The following is a 20,965-nucleotide window of genomic DNA, read 5'->3' as shown; positions in this document are numbered from 1 at the left end:
TTTTCCAATCAATCGCGTAATCGATTCGAAAGCCTTTGGTGTTGCGTGAAAATTGAGATCGAAGAACGATTGATGAAGATCTTTGGTAGTTTTAGGAACTGGTGTCTTCGATGAATCGAAGTATCGACGAGCTTCAAGAGCTTCTAGAACTGTTCCTTAGATTGTAGACTCTCTCAGAATGTACTAAGAACGAGGGATATAATACAAATATCGCGATAGAACGATTGATTTCTCGAGCAAATATCAAGTTTCTAGAATCCTGGATTGCCTTTGGATCTTGGCTAAGGTACATACTTCTCTAATTAATCGCGTCTTTATAGCGGCGATTGTGAAGCGTAGAATCGGTGTGCGAAGGGTAAAATTATCTGTGACGTTTGCTTCCACGGTCAGCTCTTTGGGCTTTGGAGTAGCTTTGAATCGACCTATTCTCGCGATTAATCGCGGCTCTGTAATTTCGATGATAAAGCATAGAAATTGGCGACCTAGTATCTCACCTGGTATCAGAAACCAGGCTTGCAGATGGAAGTCACGCTCTTTTGAAAGAAATCTCTCGACGGGCTGTGCAATCAGCTTCATCGGAGCCCCGAATGACATACCGGCACCGCTATTATCAATATCGATATCGGTGACACGATCAGATCGGCATCAGCGTGTCATCCGACCCGTGATGAAGCTGGCTTCGATGATTACGAAACGTCATTTCTTCGAAAAGGGTATGGCCTACATCCGGAAACCTGGATTCCGTTGCGCGAAGAGTATCTCTTGTGAAGATGATCGAGAGTGATCGATAAAAGGGATTGGATAATTAAAGGATTTCAATTCTGCTCGCGAGCTCGCTGGTACGAAAGCTCGATGGAAATATCGATTCGCTGGTATAGACAAGAAAGTCAACAGTGACGTAACTCAATACCAGCGGAAGATCGTGGATGCCAGATGTAATGCATGTTTCATGGCACGTTGTACAACGAGATGAGAATCTCTCGCAGGAGTCAGATTGAACTCTGTTGCCGTCCCACATGTAACTCAGACCCTTCGATCATAATTATAACCCCAAGGGTGCCTTGGATCTCCGATATTTTTGCATCAAATCAACAGCAGACGTTGAACCTAAATGAGAATTCAAGCTGACGTAAATAATCCCGCAACTTTGAACAACGAAACATCGAATTCCTTCTGCCAAACGCGATAGATAAACGATAAAACTCGGGATTCGTCATCTTTGAACACCTAACGATACTAAAACATCTATTCGATCTTACATTCGACTTTCCTCTCGAACTTAATTTCACTCGTCGCTGATCGTCTCCGATTGCAAATATTTTGCAGTTGTCAATTCCGTTCTAGTCATTTCGACGTTCTAGTCGTTTCATCGTTTCGACGTAAGAGATAAAAATTCGAATTATCTCTGTGGATAGAGCAACGAAGAGAGAAATGATAGCTGGAGGAATTAAATATGAAGAAGAGCGATAGCGAGGCTATCGTAGAGACAGTACCTTTCAGCCGCGGAGCCAGGCCCATTGAACAGAAATTTATCGGCGATCCTGCGATTCACGGGTGTGAAAAGGGCGTGAATACGGTCGTCGGCGTGGGTTAGGTGCGACGAAAGGAAAACGGAAGGCGCCTCTGGGAACGCAACAAGTTCGCGATGCCTTTATCCTCACCGGCTATCCTTTTGTGCCTCTGGAACTTGGCCAACGGAGCTGGTTCACCGCTGCCCATCAAATCTCTCTCTCGCTTCCTCTTCCCTTCTTTACCTTCATACTCTGTCCTCCCTTCGCTCCGTATCTCGCCGAAAATGCAATCGAACATCTCGTTGGCTGATCAGCCGATTACGACCGCTATGATCAAACGTCGTTGATCGCATAACGAGATCAGGACTGTTATAGTCTCGGCCCTTTGTAAGGTTAATTGTCTCACGATGAAGAATTCGGGGTGAGAAATTCAGATCGACGCGATATCGGAATTATATTACCTGTAGCGGATAAAACGCGAGACGAAATTTATATATTTAGATCGAGATAAAGATGGCGTTTGGATATTTCGTATCAAATTGTACCGTGTCTCTTTCGTTCGTTTGTTTCACCGATTAATTAATTATAACTAGTAAGTAATTATTTGTTCTGGAAAATATTTATACGAATTATTTATGTTATATTTTTCTATACTTTCTGTCCACGTCAGATGTATCTGTAAAAATATTCGATAAGGTCAAGCACGCGTTTGCCTAAGAATCTTATTAACTCTTTGCGGTTCTGTATCGAGTGTGACTCGACATTGAGAAATTGTTTCAAGAAATGGTTAGGTTACGTTAGCGTACCTCTTAGACAGGTCTGTTAGAGTTGTTTCGATATTTGCATCTAAGCACCTGCATTCCGTAATCATTGACCTATCTCAATGAACTGGCTGCTGAGTCGGTCGGAACAAGAGAGACCGTCTATCTATTATTCCGTTCGAGGGTCTCCGCGATAATTCCCGAGCATTGGCTTTATCTAGAGACCAAGTTAAGGTCTTCGACCGACTGTTCCCGATTACGATCGAGCATTCGTCTCTAGCAATTATCAATCGGCAATCGCGAGCCTCGGATCCCGAATGCAACACGTGGTGTCCCAAAGCTGCCGTAGGCCAAGCCAGTGTTCAACGATCCTTCCATCAACGATCTCGCCCATCGTTGGGTCGCAACTTGGACGAAACTGGAGCCACGGAATCGATGTCCCGACGCCTGGTTCCCCGTATCTATCAGCCTAGGTTTACAGACAGCACGCGTTAAATATCCAGCGACCCTTTGTTCCATCGCTGGGAACTCGTGTCGAGGGAAACCGGGCAGCAACTTCTCCCGGCGTAGTCAATATCCCGGGCGCAAAGAGCTTTTGGAACGACCGGTACAATGGAGAGCTTACAACGAGATTCGTGTTCCACCGCTGGCTTATTAATATTGCACGACTCACGTCCGAGCAAACTTTTATCTGCGGCCGGTGTTTGTTCGTGTTACTTCGGCCCGCATTAACGTTCGTAACTTGGCGAAACGTCGGTGCATAACGTAATTCCCGGAGACCAACCGTTATAGATCCGGTTGGAACTTCATGGAACTTTCAACACTTTCTCTCTCTCGTATTCTTTCGATCCCACGCCCTCTCCTGCGCCACGTCCTCCTCGGGTTTCCACCCTCGCCGATAGAGCAGCGGCCATGCTCTCCCCTGGGCAAACAACCGGTCGCGTCCATTATTTCATTCCAACGGGATAAAAATTCACGGGAAACTTTTGATTAACGTCAGTCGAAATTCATCCGCAAGCTCCCGATCGGTTTCCGCCGGTTTTTCGCGCCTCTCGGCTCGCGGATTGTTTATGGTACTCTGGCCTCGGAGACGGAACTTCTCGTCGGGTTTCACTGTCGGAACTTGTTCTTCGAGAATGATGGTAGTTCCGTTCGGCTTCCTCGGGGAACGAATTATCCGAGTTGGTTCCACTACTGGGTCACGAGAAATTCTTTTGACCGCTCTTCCAGGTCTGCGGAATCCAAGGTACTGCCTGTGAGTTAGACAGTTTTCTAGGGTTTGTTTTGGTTTCTTAGACGAGTTCCGTATCCGGTATCGAAACGCTGTTTAATCAGCCCTAAGAAACTGCTTGAAATTTAACGTCGATTTGTGGCAAACGTGGTCTTTAAATACACGCCTCGCAAGAAACGCGATAAGATACGGAGAAAAAATCGTACGCGATTTTCTGAGAGGTCGATGAAAAGAGGAGACTCTTCTCTGTAAGTTCACTGCAAAACTAATCTTCGTAAAAATTTTCCAAGATCCACAAAGTCGTTCGAATTCGTAAAATTTTTAGGAACTGATATCTGTAGCTTCTTAACCCGTGTGTCAAAATAAAGATATATTTCGAAAATTCAATTCGGAGGTGCGAAAGTAAAAACTTCGCTGTTTAAAACCAGCCCAGATGGTGTGCCATACGATCTCTTTTAACGGAGTTACAGCCGCTCAAAGATCGAGAATTCCTCAGTGGAAACTCAGCGATCCTTTAATCCTGTAATCGAGTATACGTTTAAAATACACCGATATTTCTTCTCTCTTGTCCCTTAATCCTATCGTCGCTCATCAGCTTACAACTCCTCTTCCCTCGAAATGCTGCAACTGCGTTACTTCTACAGAACTACGCTCGTTCCGTGCGTTTCGAAGTCTCGCTAATTACAACGAAATCCATTCACGAACTCTCTGCGCGAGTAAATAGATCCGCCACGGTTCGGAACAGCGGCCCGTCGTGCATCCCTTACAATAGAACAAAATTCCACGAATGTGGATAATCTTTGCAAGGGTAACAGGATCTCTCCGCCTGTCGCTCATTACCGTAGGATTAACATCCACCCCTTTCAACCGCGTTCGCCTCTGTCCCTCTGTCCCTGTTTCTCGCGAGAGACCAGAGAGAAAGCATCGTCTAACCTCGATCCATTGTCTGCTGTTCGCAGGCAAAATTTCGCGTGATGGTGGAGGAGAACGCAGCGACGGGGGCCCGGCTTGACGGGGAGCTGGAACGAGCCAGGGGCGAGTGCGCCACGCTTCGCGGCGAGCTCAGGGACGTCCGCGGCGCTTTGCCAGTGGTGTTAAACAATAACAACAGCGGCAGCCACACCGCTGCGACTGGCAACAGCAACAACAACGCGGCCGCAAGCGGCGGGAATAATGGCGGCAGCCCTGGACAAGAGGGTGGCGAGCAACAGCAGCAACAGCAGGACGAAGGCAAGAGACTCAGCGCCGGAAGCAGCCCTGTCGAGAAGAGGAGTTCCGCCAGTGACAAGTCGGCCAGCCCTATCGATAAGAGAACCAGTCCCGTAGACAGGAAGGAGAGAACCAGTCCTATCGATCGACGCCCAAGTCCCATAGGTATCTAGCTTTTATTATATCGCGTTGTTTGGAAAGTCATTTCGTTTCTTTTTTCCTTCTTTTTTGTTTTTTTTTCTCTCGTGAAAATGAAACACGATTTTTTTAGAGTTTCACGCGATCATGAACGGTGGAATGAGACAAATTTAACCTCTCAGCAATCTCACGAGTCGTTATTCGGCGGTTCGCATCTATCGATGCCTTTATTTCGTCTTCGTCGGCTTCAACAGGCCTTCCAGAACGCGGTGCATCTTCGACATCGAAATTGCCCAAACGAAATTTTGGAAACCAATTTTGGCATTGTCGTTCGATCGATACATCTTTTACACACGCGTCGCATAATTTTCGCCTTGCTTCAACTGCATTTTTACCTTTTCGATAGGTAAAAGAGTAAAATACGCCGAAAATGCTGCTTTCGATTTTCCATATTTGATAGGGCACCGAACGAAAACTATCGCAAAGAATGAAACAAAATTTTTATCAAACAAGCCTTATTGTATCCGCTGTCAAAATATATGATTGTGCGGCTTAAGCGTGAAGTTGACTGTGAAAAAATACAATTAGATCCTCTGTTGGGAGAAAACGAAATTACTTTCCGAATAACCAATATTATATCGCATGTTTTGAGTCTTCGGTTCTCTTTGTTATTTAACTCTTCGCATTGGCATTCGATCTTTTCGATCGGGAAAGTGTTTCGTTTTAAACTGTGTATCTATGAAATGGTAGAACTTTGAACGATTGCGTGGCAGGGTTTCTGTTAACAATGCGGCTACCGCGTCGTATTTGAGTTCAGTTTTGGCGAAGGATCGATCTTCCGCGCGAATTTGCCGGGTCTCCTCGAAAAAGAGAACTGGAGGAAAATATAACCGGGAGAAAGTTCCATTTGTAGATTGAATGTAACGAAAAAGTATTCGCGCGTTATATCGAAGTTTTCTCATAAATGTTGGAGCCACGGGTAATTCTTTGGCGGAAGTTGCGCAACGCGTAAATCAAAAGCGCGCAGAGGTCATGCATAGTTCGTGGTTGGAACTTTATCTCGATTTCCGGACATCGTTGTACTCTGTAGTATATCTCATGGTTACTCGATGTCACTTTTACGACTGCTGCCCGTGACTTACCATTTGCTCTACGACTTCTAAAACACCCGTAGCCTGCTCCACTTGCCAAAGATTAAAACTTCTTGAAAGACGCGTAATTTCCCTTCGCAACATTCTCCCTGACGATTCGCGCGTATTCCAAAGTTATCGCGATAGAAATCCAACAACGGTTTCGGTCGGGTTACAAAATTTGACCGATACTTTTACATGGATCAGGAACACCTGCACGGATTCGTTTACCAATATCGTTCGAGAAACTCGATACGAAAATTGGACAATTGTTGAGCGAAAAAAGCTCAGGTCAATATTCGGAACCCCTAGAAAATCCACGTATAAAATCGTAATAAAATCATTGAGATGGTCGTGCGTAGAGGTATATCGAAAACGATGAAAGCTGTTGAACTATTCGCAGACTTAAGTCCCAAAAACGGAGTAAAATTTCGAAAGACATCGTTCGCTAACGACCCCGAACGACTTGGTTGCAGAGAAACGAAATGGCTCGCCGAGTCGCAGCCCAAGCGAGAAAGCACGACGACCGTATGCTCCAGCCCTGGAAAAGACACGACTCGGTGGTTCCGGCGGAAGCGTGGACTCACGATCCGGAAGCGCCAGCCCTGACCGAGGATCCAGCAACAGAAGTTTCTTTCATCGCAGCGCCAGCGATCGATCTAGCGTGGAGAGACTTCGAATATCGACCACGAACCGTGACTCCTTACGATCCAGCAAAGAAATGAACGAGCATGAGAAGGACATCGACAAAGATCTGGTGGACGGCGATGTGAGGGCCGAGGAGGACAATGAACCACCTGGACCAGCCCCAGGCAGCAGACCCTCGTCGCCAGCTAATTCCCTCGGTGGGTAACCCAGCATTTAATTATGGAAGCCCTTCCCTTTCAGCCTCGTCCTCGTACATTCACTGTTCGTGATTGTTCCACCAACGGCTGCGCTACGTTTCCGACGATTCCCCGGAATTAAACGGAGCTGAACTTGAGATAAATGCCCTTCCCCGAGTTTTCTTCAATGCGGAAACGAGTGACGGGTGACCGAGAAGAGAGGCTTTTCAGCGACCGGCAGACTCGTCGCTGGATTCGGTGCATTATTGAGAATGATACGTCGTGGCTGGTTGATTGAAAGCTCTTGAATGAGGAGGATGCTTGATGAATTCTTCCCCTACCTTCTGATTTTTAACCGCCTCGATCCTCCGGCTCGTGAACGAGGTGTTCCGCTGAACAAAGGGTTGCAAGTGGGAATTTTGATTCTTTAAGGCTCTAACGTGTAAATTAAGCCGTAATGTTTAACCCTCTGTCACTGAACCGCTTATCCTTCGAGGTGTTTAAGTCTGTTTAACACGTTGACTGCCAGACGCATTTTCCATGGTTTGCCCAAGGCGCCAACTTTTCATTATGCGATGCATATTATGCTGAAATATTATTTGCAGCAGGTAAAATGAATCATAAAATCATGTTTCAAGCAGTTTTCGTGGCAGGGATCACCAGTGATCCCGTGGCGCTGGAATGCAATTAAATTATAAGTATTGTCATTTGTTTAAATTATATATATTTCTATTAATCTAGGCGCGCCGGTCACCGGTGGCCCCCACGGCGCTGTGTAGTCAAGTCGAGTGCCGGTCACCGGTGACCCCCACGGCAGCCAACGTGTTAAATCCATGTTGTATTCTTCCTTTGAATTTTCCTAAACTCTTGTTTCTTCCTACTCGTATCCTTCTTTCTACAATCTTCAATTTTCCACGAGTAAAAGATGTCCGCCGAGATATTTAACGACGACGAGATAGCGGCGTGAATGTTGAAATGGAATTCTTCGTAGAATCGTATGTTTGTCGAATTCGTCTTTTTCACGAGTAACCGAATTTTATTTATACATATATCGATATTTCCTTCAGGAATCGGTGATCCACTGGTAGCATCGAGGCTATCAAACATTCATGGCGGAGGTGGTAGCACCGGTTCGGTAGAACTAGCCAGTACAAGGCGACTTCGATTGGAGAATGAACGTCTGGTAGCGGAAGTAGCGAGATTGAGAAGATTGCTATTCAGTGGAGCGGCACGCGGCGAGGTTGGCTCGGAGGATACGGCCCTGGAGGAGGAAGCACGATTTGTTGCTCTCGAAATGGAACTGCAACACGCCAAAGAAGCTCTCCAGGCACTTAAGGCCGATCGCAAGAGGCTGAAGGCCGAAAAGTTCGATCTTCTTAATCAAATGAAGGCACTCTATGGCACCCTCGAGGACAAGGAACGGGAATTACGGGACTTCATCAGGAACTACGAACAGGTAATTCTCTTTTTCGTGCAAATAAGAATGTCTTTGCATACATAACCATGCCGAGAAGTAGAGCACTCGTGAGTGGGCAGGAAAAATAGTTTCTGATCTGAACGGCAGACCTTTTCCGTCTCGAGGGTCTATTCAGAATCGAAGGACTCGCGTATAAAATTTACCGATCTATATAAACAACTTGCAGACGGTGGATCATTTTTTTTTTTCTTTTTTCTCTCTCTTGAAAGATTAACGCGATTGGCAAGGTTCGTTTTCGATGTAAACCCTTCGCTCGTAGAATACCCTCTATCCCATACCCGAACCCTAAGGGCTACTCGTAAATTTTGACAAGTTTCTGATAATATTTATCCAACGCAAGATACCCGCGGGGTGTCCGATTTTAATTTATCAACGAAAATTACTCGTTAACCGACCGTAGCGTGAGAAAGATGTTCCGTCAGTTTCATAGAAAATTCCATTCCGTAATTTCCATCATCTCGTGCTGGGATATACTTTCCCTTCGCCCTGTACTCGTATAAAACAACACCGTCGATCCAAATTAAAAACGAGAACGAGCTCCCCACCGTTCGTTAATTATGTCAAAACAACTGTAATTAAATGCAAGTAATAAGATATTTAACGCCTGCGGTAATTTTTTAAATGCCTTAACGCCGCTATAACGCGAGTTATTAGTTAAAGGGAGGGTCAGGGGAATAACTCGTCTGAACGAAAAATTTATTTAACGAATACCCGGTGAAACGCATTTCAATTTGTACGACGGCTCCGGTTCGCATGGCCGGGACACGTCCCCGGTACGCGGGACAGCAATTTTGCCTGTTAAATACTTTCATTAAACTTGCTGGAATTTCTCATTTTCCCGACACCGTTATCGCTGCAACGGCGACGTCGCGACGGGTCAGACGCTGCAACGTCGGTTATTCCAATTCCGGCAAATGAACAACCTTCGTCGATTTCCCTTCGTAAATAAACGTGGATCGCCTGGAACCGAGCCACCGCTTCCGGTATCCTTGCTTTATCAATATTTCAAGATCGTGCTGGATAACGCCGCTGTATACATTACCATTAACTACGAATTTTGTGGCACAGACTTCCGCGATCAAACTTTTCTTGCGAAATTTCCGGACGTCGTACAAAAGACAAGGTGGACTGAGCATACGACTAAATTCAATAAGAAAATCCGAGGATTTTTGTTGTTAAGACAACGTTAATTTCAATCCTACGTTAAACTTACGCTTCTCTCATATTTTTTTGTAAATTTCCTAGTGTTTTTTGCAATTTATATATCGAAGTATGTTTTACGGTATACTGGCAGATTCGAAAGGAGAGATTTTTATTAAATATTAGAATAAAATATTCTTCCATGATCTATGAGTCCATGAACACGTTTTAGTGAAGGAATATTTCCCTGAAATTCAAAGTTTCTTAATATTCCGGTATTCGTGAAAATTATTCCGTTAAAACTCGAGTTTCCTAACATCTTCGCAACTATTCATCGAGAAAATTCGGTATCTTTGAAAATCTCGAAATATCCGTGGCAAATTAAATCCAGCCTCATCTTCCTTTAAAACTTCTTCCTTAATTTTCCTTCGTTTCCTCTTAACCCGATTAGTTGCTCCTTATCTCTGATAGATATAAAATTCGCCGCGCTCGGATAATTTTAAAGTGAAAAGTCCGACGTCGGAAATTTAAAACGTTCCGCGAGTTTCGAGATTTATATAAGATATACGTATATATATTTATATAAATCGTAGAACATGCTCGGAGAATGAGCGTCGAGGTAGGAGGAAAATTGGAGAAGTACGTAAGGTCGCTTAAAGTATTTGGTAGGAAAATTGAAAGCCGGAAGACTCGGCTGGTTTTTCCTTTTCTGAGCAAGCTCTTACGTACAAAAACGAAAGACAAGAGGACGAAAGAAGATTAATAACGGCACGTTCCGCGAAGTCGACCTTTAATGTTTCTTGTAAAAAGCTTTAAGACGAAAACGTATCAATGCAAGCCGGGAGAAAAACGGGCGCGTTCACGCCGGAAAGAGGAGAAGGATTTTCATAAGGACACGGCGATGCATCATGCAGGATCCTCTGCGAGGAGAAAGGCAAACTTTAATATCCAGTAAGAGCACGTTCTATATTAACGATCGTAAATATCCTTTAAGCCGAAAGAACATAGTTCCGTTGCTGAAACAAACTGCGAAAGCCAACGAAACACGCCGATGAATTTGATAAATTTCCATGCTGGAATTTGTTGCGAAGATCACCTTTCCGTGGAACAAAACGCCCGCCATTTTCTTCCTCTCGAGTCCCGCGATGAATTCCTTAAATCGTGCATGTCGAATATTTTCCACTCCGTTTAGCTCCTGTCCGTTGTACCCGTCATTTTTACTCGGATCCTCGATGTTCTCTCGGGACAGGAAATGTCACTGTCTGATAACGAAAATATCTTTTGAAAGAACAGGATTTTAAGGAAAGAAGCGATACTGAAGACATAGAAAATGATTAACGACGTAAATTACAAAGGTTCCGGATAAATTACGCATTTCGTTGGGGATACATCGATGATTATCTGTCACAGAAAGAACTCCAAAGAACAAAATCCTCTTGGCAAATTTTGGAAGGGACGATTAGAACATGTCGGAAGATTTCAGGTAAAAGGAGACTACGCAAACTTTACGTACGTTGCTTTTATGTCTATATTTATAATCACGACTCGATGGAAGACAGTCCATTTTGCGCACAGGTATATTAAGTACAGGTAACCCTCCTATAACACGGTAGATAGGTTTTTAAAAAATGTGTTGCGTGAAACTGTGTTGCATGAAAGCCAGAGTCTATACAAAAAGCCGCATTGCGTTGCGAAAACTTATTAAAAACAAATTATAACTTTTAATTCTACGTAAAAAACTTAATTTCTATTAAAAATATAAATGTAAGTACAACACAAAGGAAAAAAAGACAAGAATATCATTTTAATTCCACGCAACTTTAATTTCACAAATTTCTTCGTATTTTTTTCAAAAATTTCTTGGACTCAAATGGTTAAAACGACACAATCTTCGTCGCGACTGAAAAAGTACAATGTTGCATAAAAGTTTTTCCAATTTTCTTATCGTGTTAGAGCGAAACGGTGTTATAGAATATCGGGTTGTAGGAGAGTTGTCGCAATTTGTGAATCGTGTTATAGCGAAACCGTGTTATAGAAGGGCTACTTGTATCATATTCCAGCATTCTCTCGCGACTATCTGATTAAATATCAACGGGAGACATTCCCCGATGTGTGCTCGTGCTTTTGCATAATTAGAGATGAAAGAAAATGCTCGTTGCCTCCGGTCTTAGAGCAGATTTCCTTCTCCGGGACGGTTCTTCAATTTTCTCTTCTTCCATCCTCTTCCGCGTCTTGTCGCATCGCGTACAATCCACTTCATCAGCAACGAGTGTCGACGTGACACCGTTCTACACGGGAAATCCTCGTCCCCGTGTTCTTTTATCTGCCACGGCGTAACGTCCGCTTGTTTCGCCCTTATTCAAGCAGAAAGGCGAAACGATTGATATCGCGGAGGCTAGTCGCGAGGATGATAAGCATCGAAATTTGCATGGTAGACGAGAATACGTGGATCCGAGTGAGCCTCGATGGCTGCTAACATCTGTTCCTCTAAATTAGAATAAATTATCGCACGCGAACCGAGATCGAAGCAGCTTCGAGGCGCGAAATTGCAAATTCGGGATCAGGCACTGGGAATAATAATTCAGCGCATTATCAGAAATAACCAGGGCTACTTGGTATCTATTTTACATATTATCGTGCATATTAATTCACCGATACCTGGAGGAAATACCATAAAATTCGGCTCTCGACTATTTCCGATAGAGAAAATATCGCGGAAAGACTTAATCACCTCTGTTACGGAAAATTATACCGTGTCTTCTCTTTCGAAATTTCCCATAACTCTCGGTAATATCGGAAAAAGTAATAGGAATAGTCTATCGTAGAATAATCAAATTTAAATCGGATCTTTGCATCGTGGAATAGTTGGACGATACTTCTCCACGTATTAATTATCGACTCTTCGAGGTAACCGATATCCAAGCCCTCGATATCGTATTATGCAGGGTAAATCTGTCGAAAGTCGTGGCAGATTTCGAAAGAGAAACGCGATACGAAACGTTCTGTATCTTCACACGTGCACGCACCCGATTTTCCGCGCGACAGCCGGCAGAGCCGTGTGACCAGCGATGCATCGATAGTTTTTAACTCGAAAATGTTGACCCGCCAACGGGCAACACCTGACCGACCCGTTGGAGTGGCAGTAATCGCGTTGTCCCAAAGTTTAGCCGATAAACCAGCTGCAACACCTGTTATACGTACCGTGAAGTTCCTTGCGCCCGAGGGAGAGATAAGTGGATTAAGTTCTCCGTAGCTGATATCCTAGCGGCTAATAGGCGAAGGTACATGACACCTGTAAATAAGCGACAAGTTGCACCTGTATCGAGTTACCGTATTGCCGATCGCGCGACAGCGTTGTCGAAGAGAAAAAGGAAGCGGAGGAAAACGCCTGGGAAATATCCACGTTCCATAACGGAGCCCAGGATAGGCTAGGCAGACATCCTGCAATTCCCAATCGCTGAAGAGGATTCCCAGTGACAGAGGGTACTGCTAACTCCCTAATACCGTGTGACTTAAGTAACTTGCAAATTATCTTACTCTAGGTTCGCTCCAAGTTATCCATGCGTGTCGTTACTTTGCGAATGTTATTCCTCGAGTTATCATTATGCCGCCATACTCTGGGTTACCTTCGTGATCTTCGCTCGTGCACAGATCGTTAAATCTCACGGAACTTTCCTAGCCAACTCTCCGATACGTTTATACGTTTATCGAAACGGTTTATACGGTTTCAATCAACGAGAATGTTTTAACGCGTTCGATGTCCGCGATATTCTTTGTCCAAGAAGTTATAGGTAAGCTACCGATCTTCCCGGTTTTCACACTCGGACCTTCTGAAATGCGTGAGATACGACCAATCCGGATAGTTCGGGCGGAAAAATTCCAACGATCGATCCATCGATCTCGATTAATACGTCACAGAGCGATCCATCGCGCTCGGTTATAATTACGCTCCCTCGACTTTTAATCACACATCGCGCGCCGTGTTGTTTCCTCGGTTACAAAGGGACTCTTTGACACTTTGTAAGCGCGCTGCATGCATTGTTAAACGGTGGTGGTCTCGGGTGGAATTACTGCCCGGATATGGGTCTCTTTGACCGTTGATTACAGCGGATGCGAGAGAACGAGGCGACTTTAGGACGCCTTCAGCAGCAAGGAGTCGGCATACCTTCGGAGGAACACGAACGCGAGAGGGAACGGGAACGTTGGAGCCTCCTAAGGGCGGCTAGGGACGAGGCCGATCGAAGTCTCAGCCTCGCGGCTAGTTTGGCCGACAAAGAAGCCGCCCTTTCGCACGCACACGCGACTATAAAAGAGGTAAGCCCTTTTTCTCTTCTCCTTTTTCGCTCTTTTTCATTTCCTCTCTCTCTCTCTCTCTCTCTCGCTCGCTCTCTATCCCTCTCCTCTTCTCTACACCCTTTTTTTTTTTCTTCTCAGACCCGCTGTCCCCGGCGTGTACATTATTACGCACGACGGGGAGTCGAGTTGATGAATTTAATTTCTTTACCAGGCCGTGGTTGAAGTGTTTTGCAAAGAGTGCACGGTCCGAAAAAAACGACCGTTCCCTCGAGTCAGCAGCAACATTTTTCTCCTGTTTGCGCAATGGCTGTTGTTGCTTAACTTTCTGGATTATTCGCTCGGAACAGTTGACTCAGCATTCGGCAGAGCCGTGTACTCGACTAAGTTTAATCTCTGACGCCATTTCGGAACGGAAATGGTACGTTCCCAGTCCGTGACCAAATTCTCCCAAAGTCGCTCCGCGTTTCCTTTCGTCCTCTCTAATTTACGTAATACGCGAGAAATATGCGGATAAAGTATCGCAGAAGTTTCTTCGAGAAATAAACACGATTTTACAAATATTCGCGTTACGCGACGGGTACGTAGATCGCATCGAACGGGACGAAATTTGTCTTTCGTGCGAACAGAAGATAATATCGCGAAGATAATAGAATTTATCGCTCGAAAAATCTATCAGCTTTCGAATCTTTCAAACGCGAAAATCCTTGATTCGTTAGCCGTTCTGTTTTTATCGAGAAGGTCAGAGAAACGTGGATCATCGACCATGTCAGGATGAATCGTGTCCCATCGAAGGATCGATGATCGATGTGATGTTATTACAAACGGTTAGCAAAGAAGCCGTTCCACGCAATTACTGGGCTCCGCTTTGAGCCCTGAAATTCTCGCGCATGGTGTGCATAAACGGGCAGGCGACTAACGAGTTTAAAACTGATGGCTCGAGGGCTGTCGAGAGGCTGTCACGTCCCGAAATTTCTAGTTTCCGTTCGACGGTCTACGGGTCGATACGATCCTGTCACGAAAAATTACATCACGCATCGGGGCGATTCGCTTCCGGAAATCAAACAGTGATCGTATTCGATGCATCTCCACACGGGAGAAAAAAAAAGAGTTATTCTCTCCTCTATAAACTTCCCACCGGTGGTCTTCCCTACTCGTTCGTCGGCGCTTTTTCAAAAAATTCCTCTGCAAACCGAAATTCACCCGCAAAGCGGATAAAGCCAATATAACCGATAAACACATTCCCGTACATACGACTAACGCAGATTAAAATTCACGCGATAAGACATCCGCGTAAAATAATTTCCTTTGTCGCTTTGCAATCCCGACATTCGTCTGCGCTCGAATAACAACGATGAAAGTCACTCGAGTAATTTTCTCGATATCGCCGATTAATCCTTCGCAATCGAAGACTTTTTCGCTATAAGGAAACTTTCCTTGTGTTTCTATAAACTCGGTGATGCCTTTTACGTGAAAATATGCAAAGAAAATTGTACGTTTGCGTTTGGAACGAGCGGAATTATTTCATTTTGATATTTCGCGTGTAGTTATTTTTAACACTAGGTTTACGGGACCCGTCAATTTGACTGATGGGTTGCGTCAATTATACCATATTAACAGAATTAATTAACTTATATTAAGTCTGTTAATATTGCGATTGTTTTCAAATTAAACGCATTGTTTAAAGAAAATGTGTGGTTTTCTTTACCCTAAACCAAACTGGTGTCCGCTGAAATAGATGTACAAAAAACCCCTGTAAACCTAGTGTTAACAGATCTAATATAAGTTAATTAAATCTATTAATATCGTATAAATGAAGCAATCCATCCGTCAAATTGACAGGTCCCGTAAATCTAGCGTTAATATCTGTTATTCTCGCTTATTCGCGTTTAAGTTATGTCTCTCGAGTGCAAAGGGTTAATATATCCGAAATTCGATCGCTAGAAAATAGCTAGACCGCGATAAACCGCGATATAGTCATCTGTTCATGGGTTAAAAGTGAAATAAAACGTAAGCGTTTGAAGGATACGATATTTATCGTACGAGAAGTAGAGTCTGGACTGGATCGGAGAGACGCAGGTCAAGAAAACGTGTGCGACGTGCGAAGGAAACAAAAGACACGCGATGACAAACGAGGAAGACTTATGGGATAGAGATCACCCCCGCATCGTTGACCTGTAGAGTTTTATTCTTAGCAGTGTCATAACCAGCATCCCCTATAGCGACTAACACGGATGAAAATTCGTTGGTATAAGGGAACACGCGCGCGGAATAATAATCTCGCCGAGTTTTCCAATTAACCGAGCCGAGATTCTCGGTGTCTTATCGCGGATCCAATCGCGGCTGAAATTCCCGGAGTACAGAGAGAGTGGTTGGTACAGTTGCAGCGTCAATTGGCAGAAAGGGGTGGCGGCGGTGTCTGTTTGAGCGATCAAGAATCCTTGGTCTCGTTCCCGAGGGGCAGCGTGAATGGAGCCGCGACGCCGGGCGCCGGAAGTAGCAGCGGAGGCGGTGGCTGTGGTATCATCCCTCATATGAATTCTCAACCGCCATTAGGCAACACAGAGCTAGGAGTGACCGTTGGGAACGTCGGGAATGCGGCAGGTGCGGGCTCTTCCGGTGGACAAGCGGGCGATCGCGGAAGTTGCAGCGCAGATAGCGGCGTCAGAGGTTCCAGCGACAGGGAAAGCGGCGGCGCCACCAGCGTCGGTGGAAATCTTTCCGATTCTACCACAGACGGTAAGGGATATTCCTGCTTCTTCTTGCTTCTTCCAGCTTCTACCATAAACCAGGGAATGGTGACACGCTCTGCGAATTTTATACGCTTTCTCGAACGTTTAGTCTTCGAAGTAACTTCCAGGCAGATTCGATAAATCGCACGAGTATTCGTACGATGCTACTGGTACTTGTTGAACGAATTAGAAAAACGTTCGCGGCTATAGCAAACGTTGGTAATCAGATTGGAACGTAGCGGATAAATTAGAAATTCTGTCGTGTCGTGTTATCGCAGTTGTTCTTCGAAAAGAAACTTTATGGGAACAGTTCTATCCGAAGGAATATCGAAAATCGTAGAGCGTGCGATCATTTTGTGCTTTACTGTAAGTTCCAGTGGAAAAGGGTCTTTAGATTTATTTTCTTCTTTATCGTTCATTTTCGTTTGCCATCTAGACGTAGAACGCTAGCGAGTAACTGCTCGTAGAAAAATAGTTTTTCAAGAGATACCGGAGGATGCTATACTCCGACTCTTGATTAAAAAACGTGCTTAGAATAGGACACGGGAAATAACTCGGTGGAAAGAGGAACGTAAAGTCTGTCTGTCCGATAGAGAAGCTCGGAAAGCAGCCTCTCCGACGAATTCGAAGCTTTAAATACCCGGGCTTAAATATTACCGAAGATCGCCGGATTCTGGTTCGCGTATTTCGTTGAAAATCGCGCGTTACACGACCGACAATGCGAGAAATATAGCCGGCGGTACAATACCAAAATTGCCTTTTGATACTTGCTGCATTATTCATCGCGATCGTAGAAGAATCTCTCCATTGTGATCTACCCCCCGGGAAATGAAGTAGCTTCCCAGTCGCGAAGCTATCTCGCGTATAATACAATCGCCATTATTATTCATCAGAGCGTCGAGTGGTTGGAACGCGATGATTCTTACGCTTAGGTGCAATGGGCGGCGAGATTAATCGTCTGGTTAAAGTGCATTACGTCGCATCCGTCGGGTCATCGTCGATGGAAAAAGAAGGAAAAAAGAGGCAGAGAGAAAGAAATGACACTGTAAGTGCCATCAGCCACGAATGTTAATCGGAGATGGCAGACTAATCGGGCGAATTTCCATCGTATTCAAACAAACCCCGTGGCTGTGCATTAAAGCCGATTGATCGACTGGGTTTTGAGGCAAACACACGTACGTGCTGCGATCGTGATGCATGTGCACGAGTTCTGAATTAGGCGAAATGTTACACGAAATATTCAAGCACGTTCGTCGTGGCGCAAATTTATCGAAAGAAGGAAGAAAATGCCGAGATTTAGAACGTTTCTCGGTAGAACGAGTAAAGATCGTTTTAAAAAAAGTAAGAAACGAAATTTCGGATATCTTCGAATATTCAGAATTCTTGAACCATTTAATATAATCAGATTTCTGTCGCAAGAAATTTCAATAAAAATGGCGACGAGGAAATCGAGTAAAAAGGATAATTATTTTTAGTACAGGTAACCCGCCTATAACACGGTAGATAGATTCTTAGAAAATGTCGTGTTGAAACCGTGTTGCATGAGAGCCAGAGTCTATACAAAAAGCCGCATTGCGTTCCGAGAACTTATTAAAAACAAATTTTTCTTTTAATTCTACGTAAAAAATTTCATTTCCATTAAAAATATAAATGTAAGTACAACACAAAAGAAAAAAAGACAAGAATATTATTTTAATTCCACGCAACTTTAATTTCACAAATTTCTTCGTATTTTTTTCAAAAATTTCTCGGACTCAAATGGTTAAAACGACACAAGCTTCGCCGCGACTGAAAAAGTACAATGTTGTATAACAGTTTTTCCAATTTTCTTATCGTGTTAGAGCGAAATCGTGTTGTAGGAGAGTTGTCGCAATTTATGAATCGTGTTAGAGCGAAACCGTGTTATAGAATATCGTGTTGTAGGAGGGCTACCTGTATTTTCATTCGTATGTTACGCAGATCCACAGCGGCATTAAAATTGACCCGATTGCTGTATAGAAAATAAAATACCATAGCGATCGTGCTAAGATGAACACGTAATTCCCTCAGGATAGTATTCGCTATTTGAGCTTCGTATCTGGTAAATAAGACGACTTAATCGTAAGTATAAAAATGCTGCGATCGAGGCGTGCAACATAAAGAACAAACAGGCAAACACCCTAGAAGCCATTTCTCCATAATCCCAAAGCAAACTCTCTTAAAGGTTCTCTTAATTCACTTTTTAATCATGTTCGAATTTCGTTCGAATTTTCCTTAACTCGCTTCCTCGATAGCTCGGAATCGAATTCGTAAAGCCACGTTTATCCGTGCTTATAGCATCAGCCATAATGTCTCTCGTTGCGTCTGTCGATAACAAATGAAACTCGGTGCGAGGAATTTCGATTGATTCGATGGACGAATCGATTCTAGCCTCGTAAAGGGGTCGAAGACGAGATCGAGAAAAGGGCCGGAAGCGGAAAGTCAATCTCGCGATGTTCACATCTATCTTTCGCGTTACTCTCGCATCCGCTATTCCCGAGGAATATGTACACGCAGACGGAGAAACAACGTCGACCTCGGTGTATCGAACGTAACACGGAATATTTTTTTTTTACTTTATATATTTCCGCGCAGGCACACCGACAATTACGGTCGAGGGAAGCGGTCTCGACATGGACAGCATCTCCGTGGTTTCCTCCATTGCACCATCCCACATATACCAGTGTAAGTGTCCAAACATAAATCGTTGATCGTCGTCTCCTACCCGTATCTTCATCGTCGTCCTCGTTTTTACTGTCTACTTGCTCCTTTTATCTTTCTTTCACTTTCTTTCTCTTTTCTTTTTCTTTCCTTTCTGTTCGTTCGAGGATTCTCTTTTCTCTTGCTCTGTCTGTTCTTCTGTGTGTTTCTTTAACTCTACTCACTGTATCTACTTTCTCTCTCTCTCTTTCTGTCTACTACCACTGTGGCCACTGTCTTTCTTTTTCCGATTATTTATTCGGCTCTGTTTTACGATTGAATGTCTGCTTCTCGCTGGTCCTTCGTCCGAAATCGATCGTTGCTTGGATCGCAAGGAATTTTCTTTTCCGCGAAATTCCGACAGTAGATGAAATAAATCGTAAGCCTGTATAATTGGAGGAAAAAACAAAATATTTATTATTTTCTTCGGTAATACGTTGTATCATTGATCCAACCAACCTCCTACAGGGAAAATTTCCAACGCGTATATACTCCTTCGACCAGTTCCCCGGCGTGATTTTGCAATTCGCGGAATACGTGTCTGTCTGTGCATAACTGTTCCTTTAATCAGGTGGTTGTTTTGAGGTTGTTAATCGGTCGTCATTGATCGCAGGAATTGTGTAACCCTGACCGGCAGCACTCGTTTACTTATCCATTCAATCCGGCAAACGTTAATTAATATTAAAGGTCCATTATGCCGTGGTTTCGCCCTAACAATCGGCTAATTGTGTGTTGTATGACCGATGCATGCGCATGCACGTGTTGGAGCAGCCAGAACTATCTCGTAATATCCGCTCGTAATGCTCGTGCACACGAGAGAGAATGTCGGACTGCGTTATTCTCGTTATAAATATTTTATACGCGGCCGCGGAGCAATTTTCGTGAAATCTACTTGCGAGCTTCGTTCTCGAATCTTCATCTACGTCTCGATATACCCGTGATTTCGCCAGACCTTTTCGACCCGCTTCGACCTATGTCTAAGCTCCAAGACAACTGCTTCTCTGCCACGGTGATAAAGCTAAATCTCTGTCTCTGTGCCTACGAATCTCTGATTCTGCTTGCGCGCAGAACGTGGTAACAAAGTACGCTGTGTGTTCTTTATGTTGCATCGAACGTTGCGAAAGTATACATGGTGCGAGATCTGTCGAAAGGGCAGCACAGGCAAGCGACACTTGAACGATGTGTTCCGCACACTCGCCACTGAATATCCGTGAAAAGAAGCCGATCGATGAGGACTCGTACTAATTTCAGCCTGCCTCGATTCTTCGCGTTGTCATTGATCTGATGTTTTTCAGCAGCGACCACGCCAAAAGACTGCAGCCCCACATTGTCGCCCCTGAACGCGTTCTCCAGGTCTATGGACAATTCCTCGTTGTCGCGATCGGTGGAACAGTTGTCGAGCCCGTTGGAATCGGAGCCAAGGAGAAACAAGCAAAACACACCTGTCGCCGCACCTGCGGCTCATTCGAGATCTTCTGCCACTCGCGGAGGCACTTGGGGTTCTATTTCTAGGTGAGGGCTGCGTTTCTTACACGCAATCCATTTCATACGATTTACATTTCGACCTCTACCACGACCTTATCTCGATCACCTATGGATTTTCTCTAAGTGATATTAATTTATGGAAATTGGTCGTTTTATTTATTCGGTATGAATGTCGTTTTTTCTTTTTTTTTTTATCGCGGAGGTTGATGAAAGAAATGATCGAATGCGAAATTGCGATTTCCTGTAAATTTCTGAAAGAAATACACGCGTGAAAATATTACAACTCGTTTCGATCATGTATTTTTCCGTAAAATAT

The 20,965-nt window shown here is 44.3% G+C and overlaps 1 protein-coding gene across 1 annotated transcript in view; it reads left to right on the top strand.

The window, feature by feature from the left end:
- The first annotated feature begins 3,411 nt into the window (after positions 1–3,411).
- Positions 3,412–20,965, top strand: part of LOC143220820 (uncharacterized) — a 29,797-nt gene continuing 12,243 nt past the window's right edge. Inside the window, exons 1-9 of the mRNA XM_076446403.1 lie at positions 3,412–3,527; positions 3,569–3,584; positions 4,463–4,877; positions 6,457–6,825; positions 7,872–8,260; positions 13,529–13,735; positions 16,096–16,453; positions 19,060–19,149; positions 20,460–20,676. Of these exons, the coding sequence (XP_076302518.1) occupies positions 3,412–3,527; positions 3,569–3,584; positions 4,463–4,877; positions 6,457–6,825; positions 7,872–8,260; positions 13,529–13,735; positions 16,096–16,453; positions 19,060–19,149; positions 20,460–20,676 (2,177 nt within the window). The remainder of the gene's footprint in view (positions 3,528–3,568; positions 3,585–4,462; positions 4,878–6,456; positions 6,826–7,871; positions 8,261–13,528; positions 13,736–16,095; positions 16,454–19,059; positions 19,150–20,459; positions 20,677–20,965) is intronic.

This window comes from Lasioglossum baleicum, unplaced genomic scaffold (assembly GCF_051020765.1).
Source record: "Lasioglossum baleicum unplaced genomic scaffold, iyLasBale1 scaffold1638, whole genome shotgun sequence".
In the NCBI taxonomy this organism is placed as follows: domain Eukaryota; kingdom Metazoa; phylum Arthropoda; class Insecta; order Hymenoptera; family Halictidae; genus Lasioglossum; species Lasioglossum baleicum.
The sequence above is the reverse complement of the archived record's forward strand: the minus strand, read 5'-3'. Positions and strand labels throughout refer to the sequence as shown.